Source organism: Phalangium opilio, unplaced genomic scaffold (genome assembly GCF_054372755.1).
Source record: "Phalangium opilio isolate 3A_F unplaced genomic scaffold, DU_Popi_V2 ptg000048l_1, whole genome shotgun sequence".
In the NCBI taxonomy this organism is placed as follows: domain Eukaryota; kingdom Metazoa; phylum Arthropoda; class Arachnida; order Opiliones; family Phalangiidae; genus Phalangium; species Phalangium opilio.
Window position 1 is genome coordinate 3,414,463 of NW_028324170.1, and position 24,654 is coordinate 3,439,116.

Here is a 24,654-nt window from a genome sequence, read left to right on the forward strand (position 1 = left end):
CCCCATGTTAATTCTATGAAGAGAATGTTTATGGGTATTTTGGTTATTTATACTTGTGTGGTATAGAGTTTACTCGAGAATGACCATAGATTTGTTTCTTATTTTTATTTACAAAATATACATCACAAAACATGAATTTTTCTCATCTTTATAGTATAAAACAAACATTTATTTATTTATTTTAAATATATAGATATTTATTTAATAATTTTAATTTACTTACTAAATTTAAATTTAAGTTAATCCTGATAATTCGGCAGAATTTTATCTCATCTTATTTTAGACAACCACATTTATCTAATGATGGAAGAAAAGCTACTACCGATAGGTGTTTTAATTCAATTTAAATTAATTCTGTTACAATTTTTTAATTTACCGTCTTTGGTTGAAGTAACTTGTACTCGAGGCTGCTGAAATTTTATCCATAATTTTTTTTATTAATTTATTTTTAAAGCCAGGTGAAATATTTTTGTACTAAAAATCATTTTTTTTTAAACTTTGGTATACTTTAATTTATTTTTCATTGATAAAATTATTTAATTAATGTTAAATAACAATAACATTTCTGTTCCCTAAATGCTTCTAAAAACAAACAAACAACCAACCAACAAATTCACAAACAAACAAACAAAGACTTGTTTGTTTATACTTAACGTTACGCCAAAATCACAAGTTCTTCATAGATATAGGAATGGTATAATAAACATTTTGAATTTATTTTTCTTTTTTAAAAAAAAACAAATAATAATCATATATAGCGCCTAAAACTTTGAGCAACGGTTATAAACTTAATTACCGTGGTTTCCGTCATTAACTTTAATTATAATTAAAACCTGTATTAATAAATAAATTATTTATTTTTATTTTAAACCCGTTAATATTTTAGTCATTTTTAAATGGCCTTATTCCTAATGACTGATATCTGTTTGTAAAAATTTATTCCGAGGGGTTATTCACTACAATTACGTAGTAGTAGTAACTAACCCCTCGATCTTGCTAAGCCTAATTTAATTTAATTCAGGAATAAGGCCCATTTAAACGTATTTTTCGTTACTACTTATTGAAGATGCCACCGTACTAAGTTCAGTCTTTTCTACGTTATTGAGACACGATACTGTCGTCTGCTCTTTTATAATTGTGGCTGTAGATGGTACGAAAGTCCCTCGTAAACTGTTATTTATAGTTAGTGACGTGTAGGTGGTTCTAGATGACGTTCCTCTTCGGATTAGTTTACTTCTGGCACGGCAACATAAAGTCGCTATGAAAGCTTCACGAAATTTGGAAGAAATGAGATTGTAGAGGATTGGATTCACCGCTGAGTTGATATAAACCATGACCCTACGCGTGTTTGAATTGAAAAAGAGGAAAAATATATATATTTTTATGAAACATTGGTTAAAAGACAATGATTTCTAATTTAATTAAGGGGTTATCCCTAAAACACTCAAATCATGACTCGAAAACAGTGGCCCGGACGGCAAAATGGAGTCAGAAGTTACATTTTTGACTCAAAACCGTACACCCGAAGAACATCCCCTTTAATTTATTGCAGACTTATCAGAAACACCCTGTATGTCAAGGCTTAGGCCTAATTTAATAAATAGCGTAAATTGAATGACCTGCAGAAGTAGAGCAGGTTATAGTAGGACTCCATGCCGAGTCTTAGAAGGTTTGAATTTGAGGTGAAGATGACCCACGTCGTGAAGAGTCTAAATGGCATCAGGCAGAGAAAGAAACAGACCACGACCGCAGCCAACATCACAATGACCTGCGTTAGAACAAGTAGTTGTAAAAGAAAATTCATCCAATTAACACGCACACTGCCTCCACCCACGACATACTTAAAATAACTGTCATCATCGTATCAACGTTATAGGCCTAAGCGTAACCCTAACCGAGATTCTTACTTAAGATTAACCTAGAATTTGTACAAGTAGCTTGCACTTAAAATTTGACTGCTTGTTTATAATGATTTGTTTATGCCTCTGGGAGCGTTTCAATTTGACATTCAATAAGTAGTAAGATTGCTTGTTGATTAAGTCAATATATGGGTTAGTAATTGTGAAAAGGCCTTCCTTGTGAGCAACCCGTGACTGTTAAACATTGACCCAAAATGTTGTACTTGAATTCAGTTAAGTGACGTACAGCGGCTTAAGTTTTAGGTCAAAATTATTTCGATTATATTGACGGGTTTATGATTTATTTGAAGCAATTCTTGGCTTATATTTGAGGGTCAAAGCTCGCGAGCTCAGGTCGAATATAAATTACGTTCGTAGCTTTAAAGAGTGATTTCTGATATTAAATTTAGAATGACCTTCAGATGATCCTAACGAGAAAGCGCCACGCCCCGTTCGGGTGACTCTGGATCAAAGTGCATTTAGGCCTACAATGTTTTTACGTATATTATTAATCTACGCATGCGCCAAAAATTAACCCAAAGAAATTGGTGATTCTCGATTCCCCTTATCACGAGATCTTTCAGGAATCAACGTGTCGGTGCCACGTGCTTAAAAGAAAGCACTAAGCCTAATTATAACGAGGTTTTAATTGCTAGTAATGAAGGTTTTGAACATAGACATTATAACACTATTAAAGCCTAGACAAACTATTGGGGAAAGCGGTCCTTAAACGTTTTTGTGAGGGATTTTTCGCTTCTCCTCCTTCGCATGTGTGATAGGGTGAATGACTGGTGGCGCCCCCCTATCGACGAGCGAAGGAGTTATTAATAAGGATGAGCTTAGAGTAGTGGCACTCTATGTTAACTCCCTATAGGGCATAATAAGTCAAACCCTCGGAGATGCCATTACTCCATTTTATACGAGCTAAGAGCGGAAAAACGTACTTTATAAATTTTACACCTGTAAAATCTTTTAAAAAACACTTGGAACTTGTATTTCTACTTACCTTCGAGGAAATACCACCGTTTTCTGAAGGTAAGAGTCTTTTTTTATACATTTATTAGTAATAAAAACATTTAAGGCGAGCTAAGCCTTGGTCTTGTAAAACACGGCAGATTAGTGATTTTGAAAACGACCCTAATCCTCGCGCTAATCACTAATCTGCCGTGTTTTACAAGATCAAGGCTTAGCTCGCCTTAAATGTTTTTATTACTAATAAATGTATAAAAAAAGACTCTTACCTTCAGAAAACGGTGGTATTTCCTCGAAAGTAAGTAGAAATACAAGTTCCAAGTGTTTTTTAAAAGATTTTACAGGTGTAAAATTTATAAAATACGTTTTTCCGCTCTTAGCTCGTATAAAATGGAGTAATGGCATCTCCGAGGTTTTGACTTATTATTCCCTATAGGGAGCTAACATAGAGTGCCACTACTCTAAGCTCATCCTTATTAATAACTCCTTCGCTCGTCGATGGGGGGCGCCACCAGTCTTTCACCCCATCACACATGCGAAGGGGCGAATGCCCTAAAACCGTCACAAAAATGACTCTCAACTGTTCCTCTTGTATCTCTATGGTTTTGAACGTGTAAATGATTTGAAGGTAATATCCTTGATATTTTGGGGCTATCTTGGTAAGCCTAAAATTGGCCTACAAATAAATGTATTTACAATTAGATTATTAACCTGTTTTCTCGATCTCATTCTAGATCTCTCGGCTGCGTTTGAGGGTAGTTCCCTGTCTTTGGTTAAATGCTTGGCTATAATGGCGAAGATGACCACAAGAATGACCAACGGTAGCCAAAAGAAGGTGATGACCATGGTCGAAAAGTAAATCTCCTGCCAAGTAGTGTGCGCCGACGTTAAACAGACGGTGACCATACTGCCGTCGATGTATTTCTTCACGGTGTACTCGGAGATCAGAAGAATGGGACTGGTGACAATTAGCGCCACAACCCAGACCGCGATGATAATCGCCACAGCACGCATCTTCGTACAAGTGTAACCCGCCTTCAAGGGCTTGCAGATGGCGTAGTATCGCTCGAAGCTGATGGCCAGAATGGTCAAGATCGAACCGTGTGCCACGCTCAACTCCACGTAAGGAACAGCTTTACCTGGGTAAGTAAAACATCAGTGTTATTCATTTTTGGTGATGGTAATATTACAATATGCAGTGCTACAGAGATTCAGTAATCTCACCAAGTATTAGGAACCTCGCTTTTTAACATAACAAAACCCAATTGATATTTAACACGCTATTACTTAAGTTCTAAAATACGTAGATAAAATTCAAAGACATCAGAGTAAACTAGACATTCCATAGAGTAATTGCACCCCGACATATAAGACCCCGGTTTAAAATTCTTCTTTGACTTTTTAAGTTTATAAATTTATCAGGGTTTTCTTTATATAAGGAACTCTTTTCGACACTGGCTTCGTAATGACACAATTACAACTACTATATAGCTGAATCTTTTGAAATGCACCGAAATCACGTGGAGAATTGTCCCGGATGTTAAAAATTACTGCTGGCAAAGACATTAAACGCTTTGGTAAAGAACTAAGACAGATACAGACAAAAGTTAAATTCCATCATTATAAAACCACGGGGAATACGTTGCTTCCTAACTCTTTAGCAATGATAATGTCCTATCTAATCGGCTTAAAACGTCCATTTCTATTCAGAGAATTTAGACACTATGCTATTAGAATACTAATTCAACCATGGACTTTGTAATCTTAAAGAGGACCAGCGAAGAAGAAGTATTTCGCGATCAAATTAGCATATGATATCATCACTGAGCTAAGGTGAATATATTATTTACTTCCCCTTCCCCAAAGCGTCTACCTTTAAACAGTGTACTATGAAAGAAATTAACTAATTTCGAGTGACCTTGATATACCAGGAAAAACATCCTATTTTACATCCCCCCGCCCCAGCGTGTCTAGCTTTAAACATTAAGTTTTGAAATAAAATTTAGAAAGTTTACATTGATATACGCTAACGATCCCCTTGCTAGTACCGTTATTATACATAGTTTTCAAACTAGGATGATTGATACCATTTACACCAGGAGGACAGGCTACTTTGGGGATAAAGTGCAGTATTAAGTAGCTTCGCCTCCTGATGTAAATGGTATCAATCCTCCTAGTCTATACCGTTCCGTTATTAAATATTTTGTATTGTAAGCGCCCAGCAGTCTGTTTTCCATTCCCCTATAGGGGTTTATAAGATCCATGCTTTGTAAGAATTAAACGGTGAACGAACTTGGCCCAAAGAATTCTAAAACTTTGTTTCTCAAAAGTTTTTAAATCTCTTTTGAACTTTTATTTCGACTATTTTCGTAAACCTAATTCGCGTGTATCTCCAATAGTACGACGCCAAGTGCTTTAGCGCGAAATCCCCTATACGGTCGCCAGTTTGTCGTAGACCCTGTTAGAAATGCCCTAATCCTTATCATTGTTTATTTAAATGCCTTCTTGTTGGCGCTTGTAAAAATAGTTCACGGTGGTTGGTACCTCTTTACTTCTTAAACTAAGTTGTAAGCGGACATAGCGCAACAAAAAATAAGTATGAGATGCGCTTATATTATTTCCGCCAACCCAACTCGTTAAATAATTCTGTTGCCATACTAATGTCGTACCTATTGGCATTATGTTACTTGTGGTCTAAGCGACTTCTCTAAAATATTTTAATACAAGAATTTTCCGCGCAAGAGAGAGCTTTTTCTTAAGACGCCGGTTGTTTTGTGGTTGTTTCCCTCCAATTTTATTAATAGCTTAAACCTAACGTCGTATCGTGGTAGCTTCTTTATTTAGAAAAAGGGGAAAGAAGTTTTAACAACGTCTTAAAACAGAAGTAAAATAAAACACAGATTTAAATTGTTAGAAAAGGCGTAAAAATATATTACTTGGAATCATATTTTAATACCAATGGCAAATAGAGAGAACGGAAGGTAAGGCTGCTCGGGTAAAATTCAAGTAGAACTCTTATAGAGCTAAGATTATCGAGCTACCTCAGGCTCAGTTGTGACGTCAGTGCCGAAATTAAACGTCCCAGGCTTAAATTTGGCAGTGGGCGGCCATGTTTGGTACCGTTTTGGTTCTATGAGAAAATAGCACGGGTGACGTCACACTAAGGCTTCTAAGATAGCTCTATTGGTTGAGCTAGGGATAGAAAGAGATCAAGACTCGGACTACATCGTTACTAGACCCTTTTCCAAAACGACGGTTATAAATATGGCTTCAAACTATACGGGGACCAAATTTGGTGCAGGACTGGTAACTTTGAAGCCCTTTCTAACTTCTTTGTGTCCACATACCAATCGGTGTTCCAAATTAACCCAATACCAAGCAGACGATACTGCGCCCCCCCCCCTTTGAAAAAGGTCTCTAAAAGCTTTCGTCAATCAAACTCCCCAGTGCCAAGCTCACTCTCCTTCACTCATATTTGTCTTTGATAGTAAGGATCTTCATTTCTAGTCTGAAGTCTTAGTTGTCCCAAAAGGGTTGACTGTGCTAAAATTGTCTTAGGTTTTTTATTTTTAAGTAAATCGTGCCAATCAATTGACGTCTCAGTGTAACTATTCATTAGGGAAAACAAAGAGCTTTCTTTTCTCTAACGGGATCCGTTCAATTGTATTGAAAGAGGGCGTTGTTTTCAATGCAATCTCGCCATGAGATGGAATCATCAATCGGGCGTTTAATTTGTTCGCTCGTTTCCGATTAGAAAAAAAGACCGGTGCTGTAACAAAATCCGCTTTAGGTGACGACGACAATTGGTTGAGACCCACGACTTTCGCTTAATTACTTTTAAATGACGTCATACGGGAATGTAGGATTGAAAAACGGGAAGGGATTTCCCCGGAATACTAATTGAAATTTATGAAGTTAAAATTAGTAATTTGAGAAACGTCGGCGGATTGTAGTTTAATTTGTGACTGCCTCATCGTATATATTTTTTATTATTTTTTAAATATTATCCTTTGTGACCTTTAAATGAACTTCTAAAAGACTTGGATCCGTATAGTTACGTCACGCCGTTGATCCCCGATTGCGTTGACCATTACTCCCTCACCTCTTATCCGAGGATAGTCATTGATCAAGTCAATCTCTAAGCTATGGCCTATAGTAATAATGGTTACGCCAATCTGTATGGGGGTGTTCACTTTAAGCCGCTCAATCTAAGCTAGCTTGTCAAAGACCCTGTCTTTCATCAATCATATTTTCATACCAAGAGGTTCATAGGCGATCGTCTAGAATCCTCCAGATAGTGCCATACTCTTTGAGATATTTAGTTTTGATAGCTTTAATTCAACCCTTTCATGACACCCACTCGTTTTTTCTTCAAGGTTAAAGGTTAGGCTTAAGAAATAATTTCATACCGGTTTCATTTAGGCTTAGCGCGTGACCCCCGGTACCTGTTTGTATCAACTCTAGGCCTTGGTTTAAGGTTAAAGGTTAGGTTTAGGAAGTCTTAGCGTAAGCTCATACCTGTTTATAAAGCATTTAGGTTTGATTTTTAACTCGTGAGTTTAGAAGTTAGGCTTGGTTTTATTTAGGCGTAGCGTAACCCCATAACTCGTACGTGTTCATAACAGCTTTAGGCCTTGGTTTCATTTTAATTTGTATATTAAGGTGTGTGGCGTATATTTAAATGTCTATCGATCAAATTGTTGCATCTTTTTTTATTGTTTTTGACAACTACCTGTAAGGTGTATCAACACTATTTGATTTATTATCCAAAAAGTGATCTTTATCATTAGGTCAAATACTTCCAATTACATTTTGTATTATTTCTTGGTCTTTCTAAGCCTAGTTCCAAACAGTAAATATTATTGAAGACAGACGTAGAAAGGACCAGCCGGTTCTATCCTGGAAGAGATACACTCTCTGTCCTTTCAGTTAGAAATTCTGCAAGTAAGAATAAGAGACAATCTTTATCTCTCAGCTAGTCGCTCTTACGTCAGTTCGGTCGCGATAGCAACTTTTAAAGTTAAACGGAGCGTAGAGATGTTGCTAGCTTAAGATACGAGTTGTCAACCTAGACTCCTACGAGGGGATAATCACCACCTTTTAACGGAATACGTCTCTGACCTTTGACATACGGGGGAATTCTAATGTGAATAACCCCTCGCAAGTGCATGGACACACAACCCTTTCCCTCTAACTCAAGACGACATTACATATCCTTAGTACACCAAGGCCTAATTACCTGTATATGGGGGAGGGGGTGATGGAATAGTAGGAAAACCCCTATCCTCAAAAGTTGGCCAGGCGAAAAACGCGCCCAAAAATGGGGTCAGGCACCTCATGAATTAAAGATAATCAAGCTTACGTCCAAGATTCCAAAGTTATCCCTAAGGGCCTGACGCGCTCAAAGCTCACTTACCACCGGCGAATGTACCCAAAACGTTTTCCATAAGTTATGTTCCATAAGTTTGTCACTGGTTACAAACTGGAGCTTGTCATGAAGTGAATGAGGTAGGTCATAGATTCGAGGTAAAGCGACGCCTGGTTAGGCGCTGTCAAATTGGGGCTTAGTACAAATTAATAAATATGAAGATGGACTGCAAAATTAACCGAGTGTAGGGCATCAATTCTCGCTTCCGTCGTTCTCGAACTAGCTCGAGCTGTAAGTCTCTAGCATTACGAAGTATAGGTAGTGTCATACTTATGGAATATATATATCTTATAAACTTATAGATTTCAAGTAAGGACTTCAACCTTTTCGTAGTCGGACTAGCTGAATGGACAAAAACCAAAAACTTATTAGCGTAAGGGATAGACATTAATTATACTCCGGTCTCGGTTTTCTCGATCGTCACCTTCCTAACTGACTAGAAGGTTGAGATGTGACCAATGATTAGTGATTAACCGCTTTCCTTTTGATAGCGATCAACAGCCATTAGCGAATTAAATTGAGAACTTCGGAGTTAGTTACTTCTGTGAATAATTTACTTTAAGAGAACTAAGAGTTGAGTTGTGAATTTGTGATCAATTATTAGTTATATCTTAATTCGCTTCGAAAGCCATCCTCAATCGTTCAAAATTAAATTTGGAACTTCGGGGGTTATTTACTTCTGTTCCTAATTTGCATAATTATGAAGAGATTTTTTTTTATTATTTATAAAATTATTTTGGGGGTTCTAATGGTTTCACGGCGGCCCGGGGGGGGGGTACTACTTATGTCTTTGCTAAATGATTTTTGATTTAAATTTTTTCAAGTAATTAATGATCCATTCAATAAAATTAATGACGAAATATCAGAAAAGAAATATTAAATATTGCTGACATAGATTGTCAGTAAAAAAATTGAGAAACTTTAGATGTTAGATATAAGTTTCTTTTTGAGCTCCAAAATCGATTTAATTAATGAAGAAAAAACCTTAATTTACGATCTGATGAGAATTTGGGTTTAAATAATAGCGCTCCGTTACTTTGTTGATTAAAAACAGAGATACCTTTTTAACTTTTATGTTATTACAACATTTTTAACAGATTTTGGGGGGGGGGGTTATTATAAGAAAAAGGACCCGTAGGCCCCTTTGTAATTCCGCGTTAAATGTCTTAACAATTTAACGTCAAAGACAGTTATAAATTGTAGAAAGTGAGGTGATTGTAGTGCGCTGTTAAACCGTGTTACAATTTACAAGGTTTGCGCCATGATAATCTCCAACATTTATCAAAAAATATAATTTATAACTGCCGAATGTATCAAAGTTAGACCAAATTGGCTATTTTCGTCAGATAGAAATATGACATAGATTACGTAATATTAATGTAAAATGCTGATTGGTCGCAAACCAAAAGAAGCTAGACACGTAGTAGTATTAAATACGCCCATTCAGTTAAAGATTTCAAATTGAACGTATTATTTTAAAAAGTAATAAATTATATTTTGTCAAAAATGGACACCATATAATTTAGCCCAATTTGAGACACACACTTCAGTTATAAACTAAATAATCATGGACTCTAATTCCAAAGAGGACCGGCTAAGAATAAATATTTTTTTGTTTGTGTGACCGTTACAGTGAGCTCAAGAGGAATACATTATTTATTTCCTGTCCTCACTCGCGCCTAGCTTTAAACAGAGAGTTCCGAATGACCTTGATATACTACTATATTTTTTAATATCGACAAAGTATACTAAAACACTAACCGTTACTATATTTTTAATATCGACAAAGTTTTCCTTCCCCTATAATTTTTATAATATCAGAAGTGAGATGAGACCAGAAGTACAGAGCTAACCAAATTCTTCACTCGGCGAAGGTGAATATTCTTGATAACACAAGAGCGGTTGGCCCTCTAGTAGCGGTTTCTGAATTTTCCCTCCAAAACGTGAGACGCTCGCGGTGGTAGACGGCCGAACTAGATTCAAGGAGCTGCGTCCGTGTTTCGCGGCTTTAGGTTGAGGGGAAGGGGGTAGGAAATGTTTTTGGAACTCGACCAATTTTTTTCTCTGTAGTGTAGACGCGTGGGAAGCGGCGTAAAATCCTCAAATTTGTTCACTAGTGCCAGGATCTACTATCAATGCTAGAGCCCTTCATTTCTAGTCTCATCTCACTTCTGATAATATCCATTTAAAAACTTCTTAAAAAGGTAGTTTATAGTTTTGGGAATGTTAATACGAAAAAAAAATTTGAAAAAAAAGAAACATACCGGTCCAATTTTTCCATTAAAACTTACTAAAATTAACCATATTTCAAACACATCGTTGTAGACCAGGGGGATACTTAATGATGTAAAAAGAAAATTGTACCTTCAAAGACATTTAAACCGCAAATTCTATATAGACTATATATATATAAAACTCCTTAAATTTTAAATTAAAATTCGTGCCGCGTTCAGATCTTTCGTTGCCTGCCCCCGAGGCAAAAAAGCAGTCCATTATTCCATAAAAATATTGGTAACAAAAATTTACAACAAGAAAAAAAAATTAAATATAATTCGCTGTGACGAATTTTATACCTTTCAATATCCACTTTTGAACTTTATACCATTCAATACCCACTCTTGAACCTATATATATATTTATTTAAAATTAAGAAATGCTTTCAAAGCATTATATTATTTATTTTATAAAAACTTCCCTTTGGCTGGTTACACCCCCCCTGGTTAACCCCATCTTTTATCACGGACCCCTGTGGTCAACAAAAAGTGCGCGAAGTCGTACGCGATGCGAACACCTGCAAAGTTGGATGACCCGCGATCCAACGGGTCAAAGGTCGCACTCGGAATATTCGGGTTTGATAAAAGAAACCAACCAACCACGGTCCGGCTTTCTGACGAAAGCACAAAAACTTCTACCCAATCGCTGTCGAGCTTTTCATGGAAAAGGACAAGGCCCCGGCTATAAAAGCCGGGCACAAACAATAGACAAGAGTAGTTTAGATCTAGACAATCTCTAACTCGCTAGCTTGCTCTAAAAGCTCAGAGCTCGGACTCTTAAACAACCGAATAACCGATGGCCGTCCAAAAAGTACCGAACAGCCTAACGAGGTATCCTGGATGAAACGCTGAGTCATTGCCGCTAAACACCAAAGCTCCGGCCGAACACATCTTGAGGACCGTACGGAACCAAGCACCGAACCGTCCGTCACCAATGGTGCCCCAGCATCGGCTCGATCTTTCCGCGCGTTCGAACAACCAAACAAAAGGACAACTAACACGCGTAAATAACCGTGAGTGCCAAAAACTTTGAAATCTTCAGGGGTTAACCAGCCTAAACTTAATTAGAAACTGTTTTTGAACTATTAAGATTATAAGTTATGTTAAACCTCATACGAGGCAATCATTACCATTTCCTGTTTTTATTATTTGAATAAACACGTGTTTCCAAGTTTAATTCCCCGAGTCATGTTCCCTTATTTTTAATATACCAATGCTGACATTTAATAATCAAAATTATAAAAACCCTAGACAACCGAACCTTAATAAATATTCTAAATTAAATTAAATAATAAATAACAAAATGTCGCATCGCAACAAAAAAAGAAGCAAAACTGAATTAATTTAAAATATTATATTAATTGCTTCACGCTTGGTTAATTACTAATTTCGAGTAGTTTGACTCGTTGTTTTTAATAACAGTGTCTCTTGGCACTTGTATAATAGTAAGGGGATACCCTAATATATTTTAGCAAGAAGGGATATCTAATTTATTAGGGAGAAGGTATAAATTCGCCACATTTCCAGCTTCATCTCAGTCCAAACGAAGCTCCAGCCTCTAAATTACAATCAGCATCTCATTGGTTCTTGAAAACTTACGTCAGCACGACGCTAATGACGAAAATTACGTATCTTCCGACTGAGGAGAGTGTAGCGAAATAGCCCGGCCTCCGTTTACGTTCCTCCTTGTATTTTGAAAGGGGGACTGGGACTATGGCGCGCGAATACTTAAGCATCTTATACCTTCTCCCTAATAAACTTCTTGATATTAGCTACCATTCCAAAGTGTATTAATTACAATAATTAAAAGGCCATACGTTATTTTCTAGAAAAAATATAATTTAATTTTATTTTTTGGATTGGATATTTATTATTATTCTATTTTATTCGGCAGATTAATCTTCTAACTTCTAGAAATGGGCTTTTGGCGGAACGGCATTAAAATGGCCTATGGGTGTAATATGAATTGGTTTTAATATTTGCCGCCACCCCTGGTATAAGGTGTCATTAATACGATTAATTGGTGCGCTATACCTTTCATTAAAAACGCTTAAAAAAATACACCCTTAAGTCAATTTTTGTCTTTATTTTTTTGACAAATATGCCAGTCTCGTGCTGAATTAAATAACAATTTTAAACCAACCAACCAAACAAGGACACTGTAATTCTAAAGAGGACCTGTAAATAGTTTGTTTTAGATCAGATTAGCATATGATATGCAGTGAGCTTAGGGGGGGATATACATTATTAACTCCCTTCTGCCTATTATACAAGTTAAGAGTACCACCAGGGATAAATTTAATTTTAGAAGTAGAAATGGAGAACGGTTAGTATTTACTTCAGTCCGACTCATAGCCCAGTATAGAGCCCCTCCCTCCAACAAGTAAAGAAAATTTTAAATTATCTCATTAGCTCACTTTAACTACGATTTGATGACGTTGCTGACGGGGACGGCGAAAAATACGTAATTCCTTTTTACCTCTGTCGCTATGACCCGCCTCTTTTCTCATACCCCCCCCCCCTTCGTCCGGGGGAAGGGGGTCCGGGACTTTGACGCGCGCCCAGATTACTCTGGTCTCCATTCCTACTTATAAAATTAAATCTCTCCCTCATGGTACCACCAAAAACAACCTGAATATTTTTTAAAAAAAGTTTGAAATGTATGTAGGTAGTGATTTTAAGCTTTTGTCAGATTAGTTGTCATTTTAGAGTTAAGAATACATAGTTTTCAGACTAGGAGTATTCACATCAGGAGTAGAGGCTACTTTGTACTGCACTTTGTCCGCCAAGTAGACTGACCTCCTGATGTAAATGATAACAATCATCCTAGTCTGAAAGGTATGTATATATGTGAAAATACTTGGAAATATCTTTCCACGGAATTCCGATAGATTTCAACTTAAATCCTTTAAATTTCTGGTTAAGTACTTAAACCAACGTGTAACCAACCACCCACGGAGCTAAACGGTACACTTTAGAAAACCGTGATTCTAAACAAAGAAAATGCTTCTTTTCTAAGTTAAAATTCACTGTTTCTGAGTTTGTAAAGAAATGACAAACGTGGCTCCAATAATAACATAATACTGAAAACTATGCCAAGGCCCGGTCTATCTATGTATACCTCATTACTGTCTATGTACGTTGCCAACGAGGGGATAATCACTCTGAAATAGACAGTACCCTTTTTCAATAGGGCGGCCGCAGCCGCAGTGTCGTCTGCTTCACAAAGGGTTAAGATGGAATATTGATTGGGTATGCGTGCAACAAAGACGTTAGATTGGGCTGCAACGTTACCAGTCCAACAAAGTCCCCATTGTTTAAGTCTTTGTTGTCATTTTAAAAAAACAAGGGGGCAAAAAACCAGATTCTATTACTTCCAACTTTTGAAAAGGGTGTATTCGATGTACCCTGATTATTTACGAGTAAAAACACTGGCAAGTGTAGGGTACTAACTTTCAAAGATTACATCACGTATTCACGCGAGTGTCTATCCCCTCGTAGACCAACCATTTTAATTAAAATTTTGTGAGCTCATTAAACTAACCTATGCGAATTTAATTACGCGTAAGTATAAAGGGTTTCACTATGAATATTTAGGCTTAAGTCTGTCTAACATTAATTGGGTTTCTATTTTCGTTCTGTTTTTATCTCAGACGTACGTATGGAATGTTTTTGTCAGTAGCCAAGTTTTTTAGGAATTGTTTAAAGGAAAGGTGACACCGGAATAATTCTATTTCATTTCAATCTAAGAACAAGTTTCGTGTGACGTATCAGGAGTTCATGAACTCTGTACTGAAGTTTAATATGAATTTCGAATGAAATAAGCACGAGATTTGATAAAAAAAATTGCTCGCGATGTGACAATCTTGGCGCGAGATCTTGCACGTGCCACTGGAAGAATTTTGTTAACAAGAAGGTAGGGCGTTACGTGATTGGTCGGAGGTGCAAATTTAAAATTTTCTATGAAATCTCAAATTAATTTGAATTTTAAAATCACTCGGAGGTATTTCCTTTGCAGTAGGCCTTATACTTAATAGAAGAAACTATAAAAAACTCTAGATTATCCTTTTCACCCTCCCTTTAAGCCAGCTAGGTCTCGAAAACTCATTTGTACATCGATAAACACTACGTTTTTCATTTGAGATATTTTTTTTTCTTGTTTAACATTGGCGCGAAATATTTTCCCGCCAAATCTTGCGAGACAAGATGAGTGTTGTGTAGTCGACGATGCAGCGGTGTTAGTTATTTCTCAAGCATTTTTAATTTTAAAAGTACTTGCTCGCGAGCTCGTGGCCTCTTTTGATAAAACTTAACTATTCGGTCTTTATTCCCTCAGGGGCTTAAAAAAACACTTTCAATAGAGATTTATTGGTACACGTGTGGACTTGACCAAGATATTACCGGTACACCGAGTGCGCTTAACTAAAATGATAGATTCTATAAGTTTATTTTAAATATATATGCCCTATAAGCAATTTTAAACATTATAGTCAAAACTTCGATGTAGATTGTTTGTGTTATATAAACAAACAAACGTCAGGGGACGTCGTTAATTACTACATGGACTTTGTAATTCTAAAGAGGACCAGAAATTATTTATGCCACCACAGTGACCACAATTTGCATATGCAGTGAGCTTCTATGGCATTTTGCCGTCCGTGCCACTGTTTTCGAGTTAAGATTGGGTGCAGTGTTTTAAAGATGACCCCTTAAATTTAGTTAAGAAACTGATTTAGACAATGATTTCTAATTTAATTAAGGGGTCATCCCTAAAACACTCTAAAAATCATAACTCGAAAACAGTGGCCCAGACTGCAAAATGGCAATAGAACTTTTTCGACTCAAAATCTCTCAATTTATGTATTGTTAGGGCTTTATACAGTTTTCTCATCCCCTCTGGGTTTTTTAAGATCCATGATTAATCTATTTCAGACTGAGAGTAAAGACAGGGAAAGGATATTGATAAAACTTTTTTAGTTGGTCCCCTTTCTCTTTGACGTACAAACATTGTCTTCCAGTGTCCCGTACGACCGAATTGCCTCTCATAGAGTAGGCCTAGCTGTCATTTATTTGTTTCGTGACATTTCGACACAGTTAAAACATTGAAGGATTTTTTTAAAAGTATATACTTACAAAGTACTTCTCCAAGAACCCACGTCTCCGGTTTGGAATGTAGTTCCACTAAGACAGTTGGCATACAAATGACCAGTACCAACAAGTCGGCTATACTTAAGTTTATTAGAAATAAGTTGGTGGAATTCCGTAATTCTTTGGTATGACACACGACAACGGGAACCAAGAGGTTTCCGCTAACCCCGATAGCCAAGATAAAAGTGCAAACGGCCGTAGTTGCCGACCGGATGTACTCGGGTATATCCGATGGCGCGTCACCGTTAAAAAAGGAACACAGTCTATGCTGCGATGCCATGATGGCTGTCCTGTTCACTAAGTACAGGGTATTATCACCGGGTACCGTGATGTAACCCACGATTCTTCTTAAGTAATTTTCACCCGTTGAATTCGCGCACGCGCTGTAACTATCTTCGTCGTCCGCTTCCAATGATATCGTGGCCGTTTCAGTCTCCACCATGAGGTCAAGTATCCGGATGTACTAACTTCCGGTTTTCTTATGTCCTTGATGACCTCGTACGTAATGTTACGCTTGACCATGACCTCATCTTGATACGCGAATGTAATTCTTGAACAATATCTCACTGTTGATGTTAAACGGGTATCACGTGGACACATCCACTATATCTTTATTGGTTGTTCTTGGTTTTTGGTTTTCGTTGCGTTACCCGTAGTTTCGCAGATTAGTACCTTCGTCCATATCGTTAATCTGAAATTAAATTTAAATGATTAATGAAATTAAAGTCATTTTGATGCGCACACTCCCACAATTATGAAATGAGACCGCAAGTAATAAAATAACAAGAAGTATATAAGATGTTATCTAAATTTTGATAAAACTCTTAATGACGTTTTGTTCCCATTATATATTTGGGTTTTGTCTTAAAAACGGGGTGATGAGCAACTTTAAAACCATCTGATATTGCTTTGCTTCTTGGGTGTTTATACCTATTGTCTACAGGGGTTTTATTACTTTCAAGAAATCTGGTTTTAATTGCCAAGAAATTATTTAACAACTTATTGTTATTATGTTATGTTTCTTATAACGAGACTAAATAATATTCGTTACTAACCTTGTACTTAATATTAAATTACTAAGAAGTATCAATTACTTACTGGATCAACCCTCCCTAGTTTAATTATTTAGTATTTATAATTATTAAACCGTTAAAAATTAATTGGCGATTATCCATATTGTAGTGAACAAAAAGCTTCCCATATCCCATAATAGAAAATTAATAATGACATATTTGTCTCTTTTTATCTATTATAAAAAAAATTGATTATAGGCCTAGCTTTTTGTTTATCTAACACGTGGTTATAAAACGTTTCCAGTATATCGTAATGGCATCTAATATTAAATGGGTATAAGAAATAGTTTTATTAGAGAAGATTTACTGCCTGTACCGCGTGTAGGCGATAATCCCTTACTTTTATCTTTTGAGGATATGTATAAAACTATATACATTGGGTTGTTATTATTACTTAAAAATTTTTAGCGAATGTTTTCGTAACAAATTACTAAAATTTTTTGGGTGCATTTCTAAAAATAGCAATTTTTAATTGAAAAAATCCACCCTGGGTATTTCTGTTATGTTTCTTTTTTTATGAAAATATTTTTTAAACGCCCTAAAATATTTTGTCTCCTTCCCACCTTACTTTAAAGGGAATATGACACGACTCTTTATCTTTAAACGCGCGTTTTAGTACGCCTTTATTGATTTAAACTATATCTACGTAAAAATTCCCCCAATGTCAAAGTTGAAGATTTTTGTCGCTGCTCTAAAAATATGGCGTCTTGTATGTCTGTTACCAGAATATATAAAAAAAATAATCTTCTTATTCACTTCCTGTATTGCAAAGTCATGTATATTCACTCCATAACGTGTATTCCCTAAAGTCCCAAACAAAATAAACTGTCTATAAAACGCAGCCTGCATCACGACGCATTCCTTATTCTCCAAGTTCCTACCGAGAGAGCTATATTATCGCAGATGCACTTTACTTACCCCGAAAAAATGTGTGACACTGTAGGTCCAAAATCTAAAAAATCTCACTCCAAATAAGACTCCCTGAAAGAGTTAGGGAAGTGACTGACCATTCCTGTACATAACGTCTCTCTATGGACTTTCCCTCCTCCCTCCCAAACACCCTCTCTAGTCAGTTACAATCTTGAAAGGGTCCTTGTACTGTCAATATTGATAAAGATAGAATCATGGACTTACTAATTCTAAAGAGGACCAGGAAAGAAGAAATATATATATTTTTTTTATTGAGATCAAATTAGCGTTACATTATTTACTTTCACCTTCCTTATACTTTTTAAACAATGTATTTTGATTAATTTCTAGTGACCTTGATATACCAGGAAAAAAAACAGATCCTATTTTACGTCCACCCATAACTTGTCTAGCTTTAAACATAAATTAATTAATTACTAAAATTAATTTAAAAAATATAACTTCATATATTAGAACTCTAACGAGTAACGATACCCTTTCTGGTGCATATCGTTATTAAATCTACATATTTTTGTATTATTTGTAAGCGCCCAGTCTGTTTTCCCATCCCCTATATTGTTCATAAGTTTCATACTTAAATTATGACATTTCTCTTTTAAATTCAAGGATTTTGAATTAGGTTTTATTTTGTAAATAAAATACCTCAAGTAAAAACTTAATTAATTTACTAAAAATAGTAGCGCGCTATTTGGATTCTAGGAAGAGAAATGACAGTCAGAAGATGTGGAAAGCCGCTGTTTACCAGCAGCAACATCTTTCTCTTTCGTGCCTGATGTGTTTTGTTGGCTACTAAAGCGATCCCTTAAGAATTCCCAACATTAAGAAGCTCAGAGTTCTCTCTTTTTTATTTTTTTCCCTTAATAAAAGACGAAAGCCATTCTGTCCAGCAGCTTTTCTTTGAAAACTATAGTGTATAGGTAGACACGACTTAACTAACTTTAGAACAGAGTTTTCAGAAGAGTATAAACTTTAATGAGTTAGTTTCCTTTCCTATAATAAGGCTAAATTTAAATTTAAATTTTAAATTTATAAATTTTCATGATTGAATTCGGTTTTGTATTTCGAAGACCAACAAGCAACCCCCGAAGCAACCACTTTAGTACAAGAGAACTTGACTACTAAAACGATACAAGAACAATTTCTTAAAAGTTCAAGTGTCTTTCTGTTTTGTATGACAAGTATACGCTCGCACAAACACCCATAACGATAAAAATGTGTCTATAAAATCGTCTATATCGATATTTTCATCTTTAAATGTCAGTAAGGAATAACACTACGGCGAAGGGATATTACGTACTAAATCCTCTATTACAATTTTGACATTTTGGGGGAAACGGACTCTTTACGTAGTTTTTTGTTGATTTTTTTTTTCTTCTTTTCCCATATTCCGAGGATTTCTAAGATAGCTGTATCCCAGAGTATAAATCTACTTGGAAATCCTTAGCCCTAAATCTTTATTAGACGTAAAACAAAATCCCCTTCATTCCTTGCCTGGCTGCCGCTTGGTTTTATTGTCTTAAGAAGCTGGTATAGTCAGTCAGTCCCTTTGGTAAAAAGATTTCAGACCCCAAAAACCGAGCCCACAAAACGTTTATTTTAACAGAATGTGTTTCTTTTAACATTTATGATTCTGTTAGGAGTATCTTGTACTTCTATCGTTTCTACTATACTAATTTTTTTATTTATTTGGAAGTGTTTAAATTAGACTTAAATCAAAATAGGGAAACGGTTAGATAACGTAGTTTATGATGTACAGGGGGGAAATCTTCGCCGGTGACGAGATTTCGAACTATACAAATTCGTTGGAATAATTTTGAATAATACAGTCGGTTTGATATTAGGGACGGGATAAAACGGAACAACAACGACGATAGACTGAGCTGCAAACAAAGTTCTTTCGTTTGAAGCCATGCATCTAGCGTCTTTGCTGTCTACAGGAAACAAGGTACTGGTCAAACATCAGGCCATAGAATTTTGCAAAAGGATCTAATTACAGGCGCTAGTACAGAAATTTAATTTGTAATTCGTTATTGCCATCTTTGAAGGTGCAAAATTATTAAACTTGAAGGAAATGTATGAACAAGAAGTGATAACTAGTTTATTAGGGAGAAGGTATAAATTCGCCACATTTCTAGCTTTATCTCCAGTCAAAACATATAGTAGGTCCGGAGTTAATCCCCACCTCTAAATTACAACCAGCATCTCATTGGTTCTTGAAAACTCACGTCAGCGCGACGCGAATGACGAAAATTCTGTATTTTCCGACTGAGGAGAGGCGAAATAGCCCGGCCTCCTTTTACGTCCCCCCTTGTATTTTGAAAGGGGGACTGGGACTATGGCGCGCGAATACTTAGGCATCTTTTACCTTCTCCCTAATAAACTAGATATCACTTCTTGGTATGAAGGAATAGAATTTAACTGATTCCATATCGGTATATCGCGACTACTCATTTAGCTAACTAATTCCGCAATTTTGATTTCAAAATAACTGCTAGCATAATGATTACAATGCTAAAATCGTATTATCACATACAAAACCCGGCGTGAATCCTTCTTAAGGATTTTATTTAATCTCGTTTCCTACATAAATTTGCTTGCTTTTTTTATTCCGCGAAATATTGCAAGTACAATTTATATTAAATTTCCGTTATATCTAACATTATTTAATACCGACAGAAATTAAGTCGAATTGGCTTTATATTCAAAACGGATATCCGTTATACACTCTCAGCGTGTTAACAACAACATAAAAACAAAAGGGTTTTTGCTTTTAAAGGAAAGGCCACGCTAGAGTTATTTGGTGGCGTTAGAGTTCAAAGGTGAACGTGAAACTAAGGTCCTATGATTCTGTCTTCTGTCCGCCCAGTAAAATAATATACTTTGGTCTGAAATATAAGTTGTTTGTAACGTCAAACCACTGTATTTTGTTTTATTTACGAGCTCACATTTATGGTGACATTTTTAGTGGCCAGTGAGCTAGCTATACCACCAATGTGTTTGTTTGTCTTTATTTTTATACGAGTATTTAATTTGAAAACTTATTGGCGCATCCCAAAGGCTTAACACCGTCTAGAAACCTTTTTCATCTTTTATTTACTTTTTTAGTATGGTCAAAAGCAAGTAGAAATTTAGCAAATGATGACGTAACAGTATGGAGAATGTAGGGGGACACTTGAAGGAAATTACTGCTCACTGCGAGTCGAAAATATCCTATGACATTTTGTCACAAGAGACATCGTTATGATTGATTTGTTTTAGGGATGGCCCCTTAAATTTAAGTAAGAAACTGAAAGACATTGATTTTTAATTTAATTAAGGGGTCATCCGTAAAAGAGTCTAATCATAGCCCATAGAACATTTTCGACTCAAAATTGATTTACCATATAACCCACTGTATTTCGGTCATAGCACTCTTTAAAGTAGAGCGTTGATTGGTCGACAAAAGAAACTAGATCGAGAGACTTGGACTGCGTCGTAAAGCATACTGGCCACTACACTTTCTGTTATTTTCTATTTGCTTTTGGTATAACTAATTTTGCGTAAAGATTGGTTTGGGTGGTTTTAAAAGGGGAACAATATTTCCATAATTCATAAGAACAGTCCAAAAAACGAAATAGACTTAAAATCGTGTTTTCGTCAATTTCTGTCGGCAACTTCAAATATATACGAAAGTTTCTTCAAAGAAACCTCATCCAAAATTATCCCTGGAGGTCCTAAAACTTATTAAAATTTATCTTTCATATAGTTAACAAACTTACACCCACGAATGGGAGGAATGCATCTTATATTTGCCGCTAAAACGAGAAAAACGAGGGGATATTCACTGAAATAAAATTTAAAAGCTTCCCCCCAATTCTTGACGTTATTAAACGTAACCCGTATCTGATAACGATCGAGTTGTTAGCCCCTCGATAATATCATCTTAGATTGAATATCTCCTCGGAAATATAATATTATTCTGTTGATATTTTTGAAATGTTTATTAGTTTAATAGCATCTGGTATTTTTTCGATTAAAATTAATTGGCGTGAGTAATTAGCCCCTCGAAAAAAAAGAACACGACTAACATAACGGGAATCAAGAATCTAGATACTGTTTTTTTTTTGTTTTCTTTATCTTAATTAAAAAAAATTATTGTTAATTCTCTACAAAGAATCTAACTGGTTTTTGCAATTTGCGCACTCCTTTTGAAGTCCAATGTATAATCTTTGGTCCTAAGTAAACTCGGAAGACTTAAAAGTTATTTAATTATAATTAAATTAACTTTGATGATTATTTTCTTCGTTTCGTTTAAATGAGAAAAAAAATAATCTCGTTATTTAATTAAGTTTTTAGTAAAATCAGCGACTTTTATCTTAAATTGAATTAAACTAACGATAGATACAAGTACGTATGGGCAACAAATTAGATTATTTCGACCGGACGACTTTTTAAGTTTAACCAATTGAATTTATTGATTAATTTTGAATTTAAACAAAATATACTAATTGCAATCTAAAGGGGTAGTGAAACATACCATTAGAGTCTTATTATAGGAGCGAAGTGCAGTGAAACTGAATGAGCAATTTTGAGTCGAAAATGTTTTGCGACATTTTGGCGTCTGGTCAAAGTTTAAAAGATAGCATTGTAGTCTTTTATGGATGACCCCTTAGTTAAATTAGCATTAACAATCAGATTCTTATATAAATTCAAGGGGTCATCCGTAAAAGACTCCAATCATAGATTGTAAACGGTGGGAAAATGTCATAGAACTTTTTCAACTCAAAATTGAACATATTCGACTCAAAATCACCCACTGTACTTTGGTCCATACCATCCCTTTCTTTGGCACACCCTGTATAATTATATAATTCGCAATCAACCCCATTGAAGTCGTTACTTATTATCCAATCAGATTTCTTTAAATTATATTTACGCCTCTAAGGTTTCTGGTTTATATTCAAACTTAATATAAAAATTTAAGTTAATACAATAAGCTTTAGGCGATTTTTCGGCGGGAACTTTTAATGAAATTTTTAGCGCGCGATATAGTTTGGCCGCGCGGTGCCCCTGTTTTTCCGTTAATTCATTATAAACTATAATGGCGTGGCAGAATGTGCGGTTTTTTCTTTTAATTCTACTTTTTCAAAAGCCATAAAATTTATAAACCAAAAATAAAGGTGTTGTAAAAGTGATTAGAATGTTTAATAACGTCAGTCTTAATCTGAAAGCTTACTTCGTAACCCGTTTTTGATACGCGCTTTTAACGATATGACCGTGTACTAATTATTAAGTACTATTGTACTTAATTTGTTTATTTTATTTTATTTTTTATGTATATTTGTTAAGTGCATATTTTAATTAAATATACCTAGTTAATTACATTGAAATTAAATACGGTATTGTCTTTGAATTACCCTTAACAATTCATTCTGGTTTGAAAAAAAACTTATGGTAATTAATGTTTAGTAATTTAATATACCAGGTAAAATATATCAATTTACAGCGGTATTTGGTAATTATCAGCCTCAGATTTCCAGTAATTAAACTTAATTAAAAATTATTATTAGAAATAAAATTTATTTTTACTCAAAACACGGTATTTAAGGTTTAGTAATATAATATATATATTAAGTAAATTACACTGGTACACTATAATTCAGTAATTTACGTTAGAATTTTATGTAATTATTACCAACCTCGCGTCTCTAGTAATTAAACATATATTAAAACTAACAATTCTCCATTATTTTAACAAATCCTTAATAACATCAAATAATTTGTAAAAACAAAACACGTAAGTGCAAATAAAACCCGAAAAATATCTTAATAAACCAAACTAAACCAAATAAAAAATATCTTACCTTTAATCAAAAGTTTCTGGAGTTCATCTTAGGTCTTGACTTCAACTTAGGTATTTTACTTTCTCAGTAAATCAAGTTACAACTTCGTGGCGCTCGCTTTTTATAAAGAATTTTTCGGAGGCCTCAAAATTCTTAGCGACTTTTTAAGAAAAAGTATTCTAGAAACATTTTTTCAAATCTCTTTCTCTCTTTTTTTTTAATATAAAGTTAGATAACTATACTATACATTTACAGTAAATATTATATACCTAAACTAAGTAGTTGTAGCTAAAGTTTAAATATTTACTCAACTTAATATAATAAAATTACGAAATCAGAAAATATATTATTCAATTATTATTTGCGAAACGTAAAATTTGTTTTTAAATTTAAAGATTTTTCACGCTCTGGTTTAATTTAATTCTTCTATTGTTAAGTGATGATAAATTATTATTATTACTGTTCCGAATTAAATACTCAATTCCGTTTCGAATGCCGCCTTCGCTTTAGTATGACGGTCTTTTAACTAACTTAGCGTCAAAGGAACTGTTCCTCGCACTCACTATAGGATACCCATCGATTCTGATGTGTAAGATTCTTCGAGGGTTGCTTTTTCCAGAATGTGTGTGTGCTATGAGAAAAAGACCGAGTCGGATTCTTCCTTGAAAAGAGGCTCTCGACGTACGCGAACCTGGTGGACGGTTTACGAACCACGTGTTAAAACTTTTCTTACTCTTCTCTACTCTAGCTCTGTGGTGTGAGAAATCAGGTATTACTTAGACACATCTCTATTTCTAGAGTTAAACTTAATTCGGGGGAAAAAAAGGTTTTTTTTATTCTTTTTGTTCTTTAAGAACGTCACCCCTTAAGAACTATGGTCTGTCATAAATGAAGGGGCCATCGATAAAAGGGGTCTCGATCTAATTAATGAGATATAATAATAATGATAATACTATGGAACGAGCAGCCTGTGTTTTATGTGATTAATCAATTTTCGTCTCGAAGCTTATGGGCATGGATGTATATATAGTTTATCTATAATCTTGGAATGGGTAAAGTTTACTATAGAAATGTGCTCAAATCTTGTACTTCTAACGTTGCTTAAGCTCC

General features: G+C 35.1%; 1 protein-coding gene across 1 annotated transcript; it reads right to left on the reverse strand.

Moving 5' to 3' along the window:
- Positions 1-228: 228 nt before the first annotated feature.
- LOC149673743 (growth hormone secretagogue receptor type 1-like) lies at positions 229-24,137 on the reverse strand. The gene is made up of 5 exons (XM_089839482.1): positions 23,566-24,137; positions 15,705-16,410; positions 3,582-4,009; positions 1,620-1,768; positions 229-1,338 (listed from the first exon to the last, which is right to left on the reverse strand). The coding sequence occupies exons 2-5, from the start codon at positions 16,159-16,161 to the stop codon at positions 1,035-1,037; spliced, it is 1,338 nt and encodes a 445-aa protein (XP_089695608.1). The 5' UTR covers positions 16,162-16,410; positions 23,566-24,137; the 3' UTR covers positions 229-1,034.
- Between the last annotated feature and the right edge of the window lie 517 nt (positions 24,138-24,654).

Bases quoted from the DNA above. Each gene is read 5' to 3' on its own strand.
- LOC149673743 (XM_089839482.1), bottom strand. From the start codon at position 16,161: ATGGTGGAGACTGAAACGGCCACGATATCATTGGAAGCGGACGACGAA. The intron at 1,769-3,581 runs GTTAATAATCTA...GTTCTAACGCAG, and splicing joins GAATGAGATCGAGAAAACAG to GTCATTGTGATGTTGGCTGC. The intron at 1,339-1,619 runs GTCATTCAATTT...AAACACGCGTAG, and splicing joins AACCTGCTCTACTTCTGCAG to GGTCATGGTTTATATCAACT.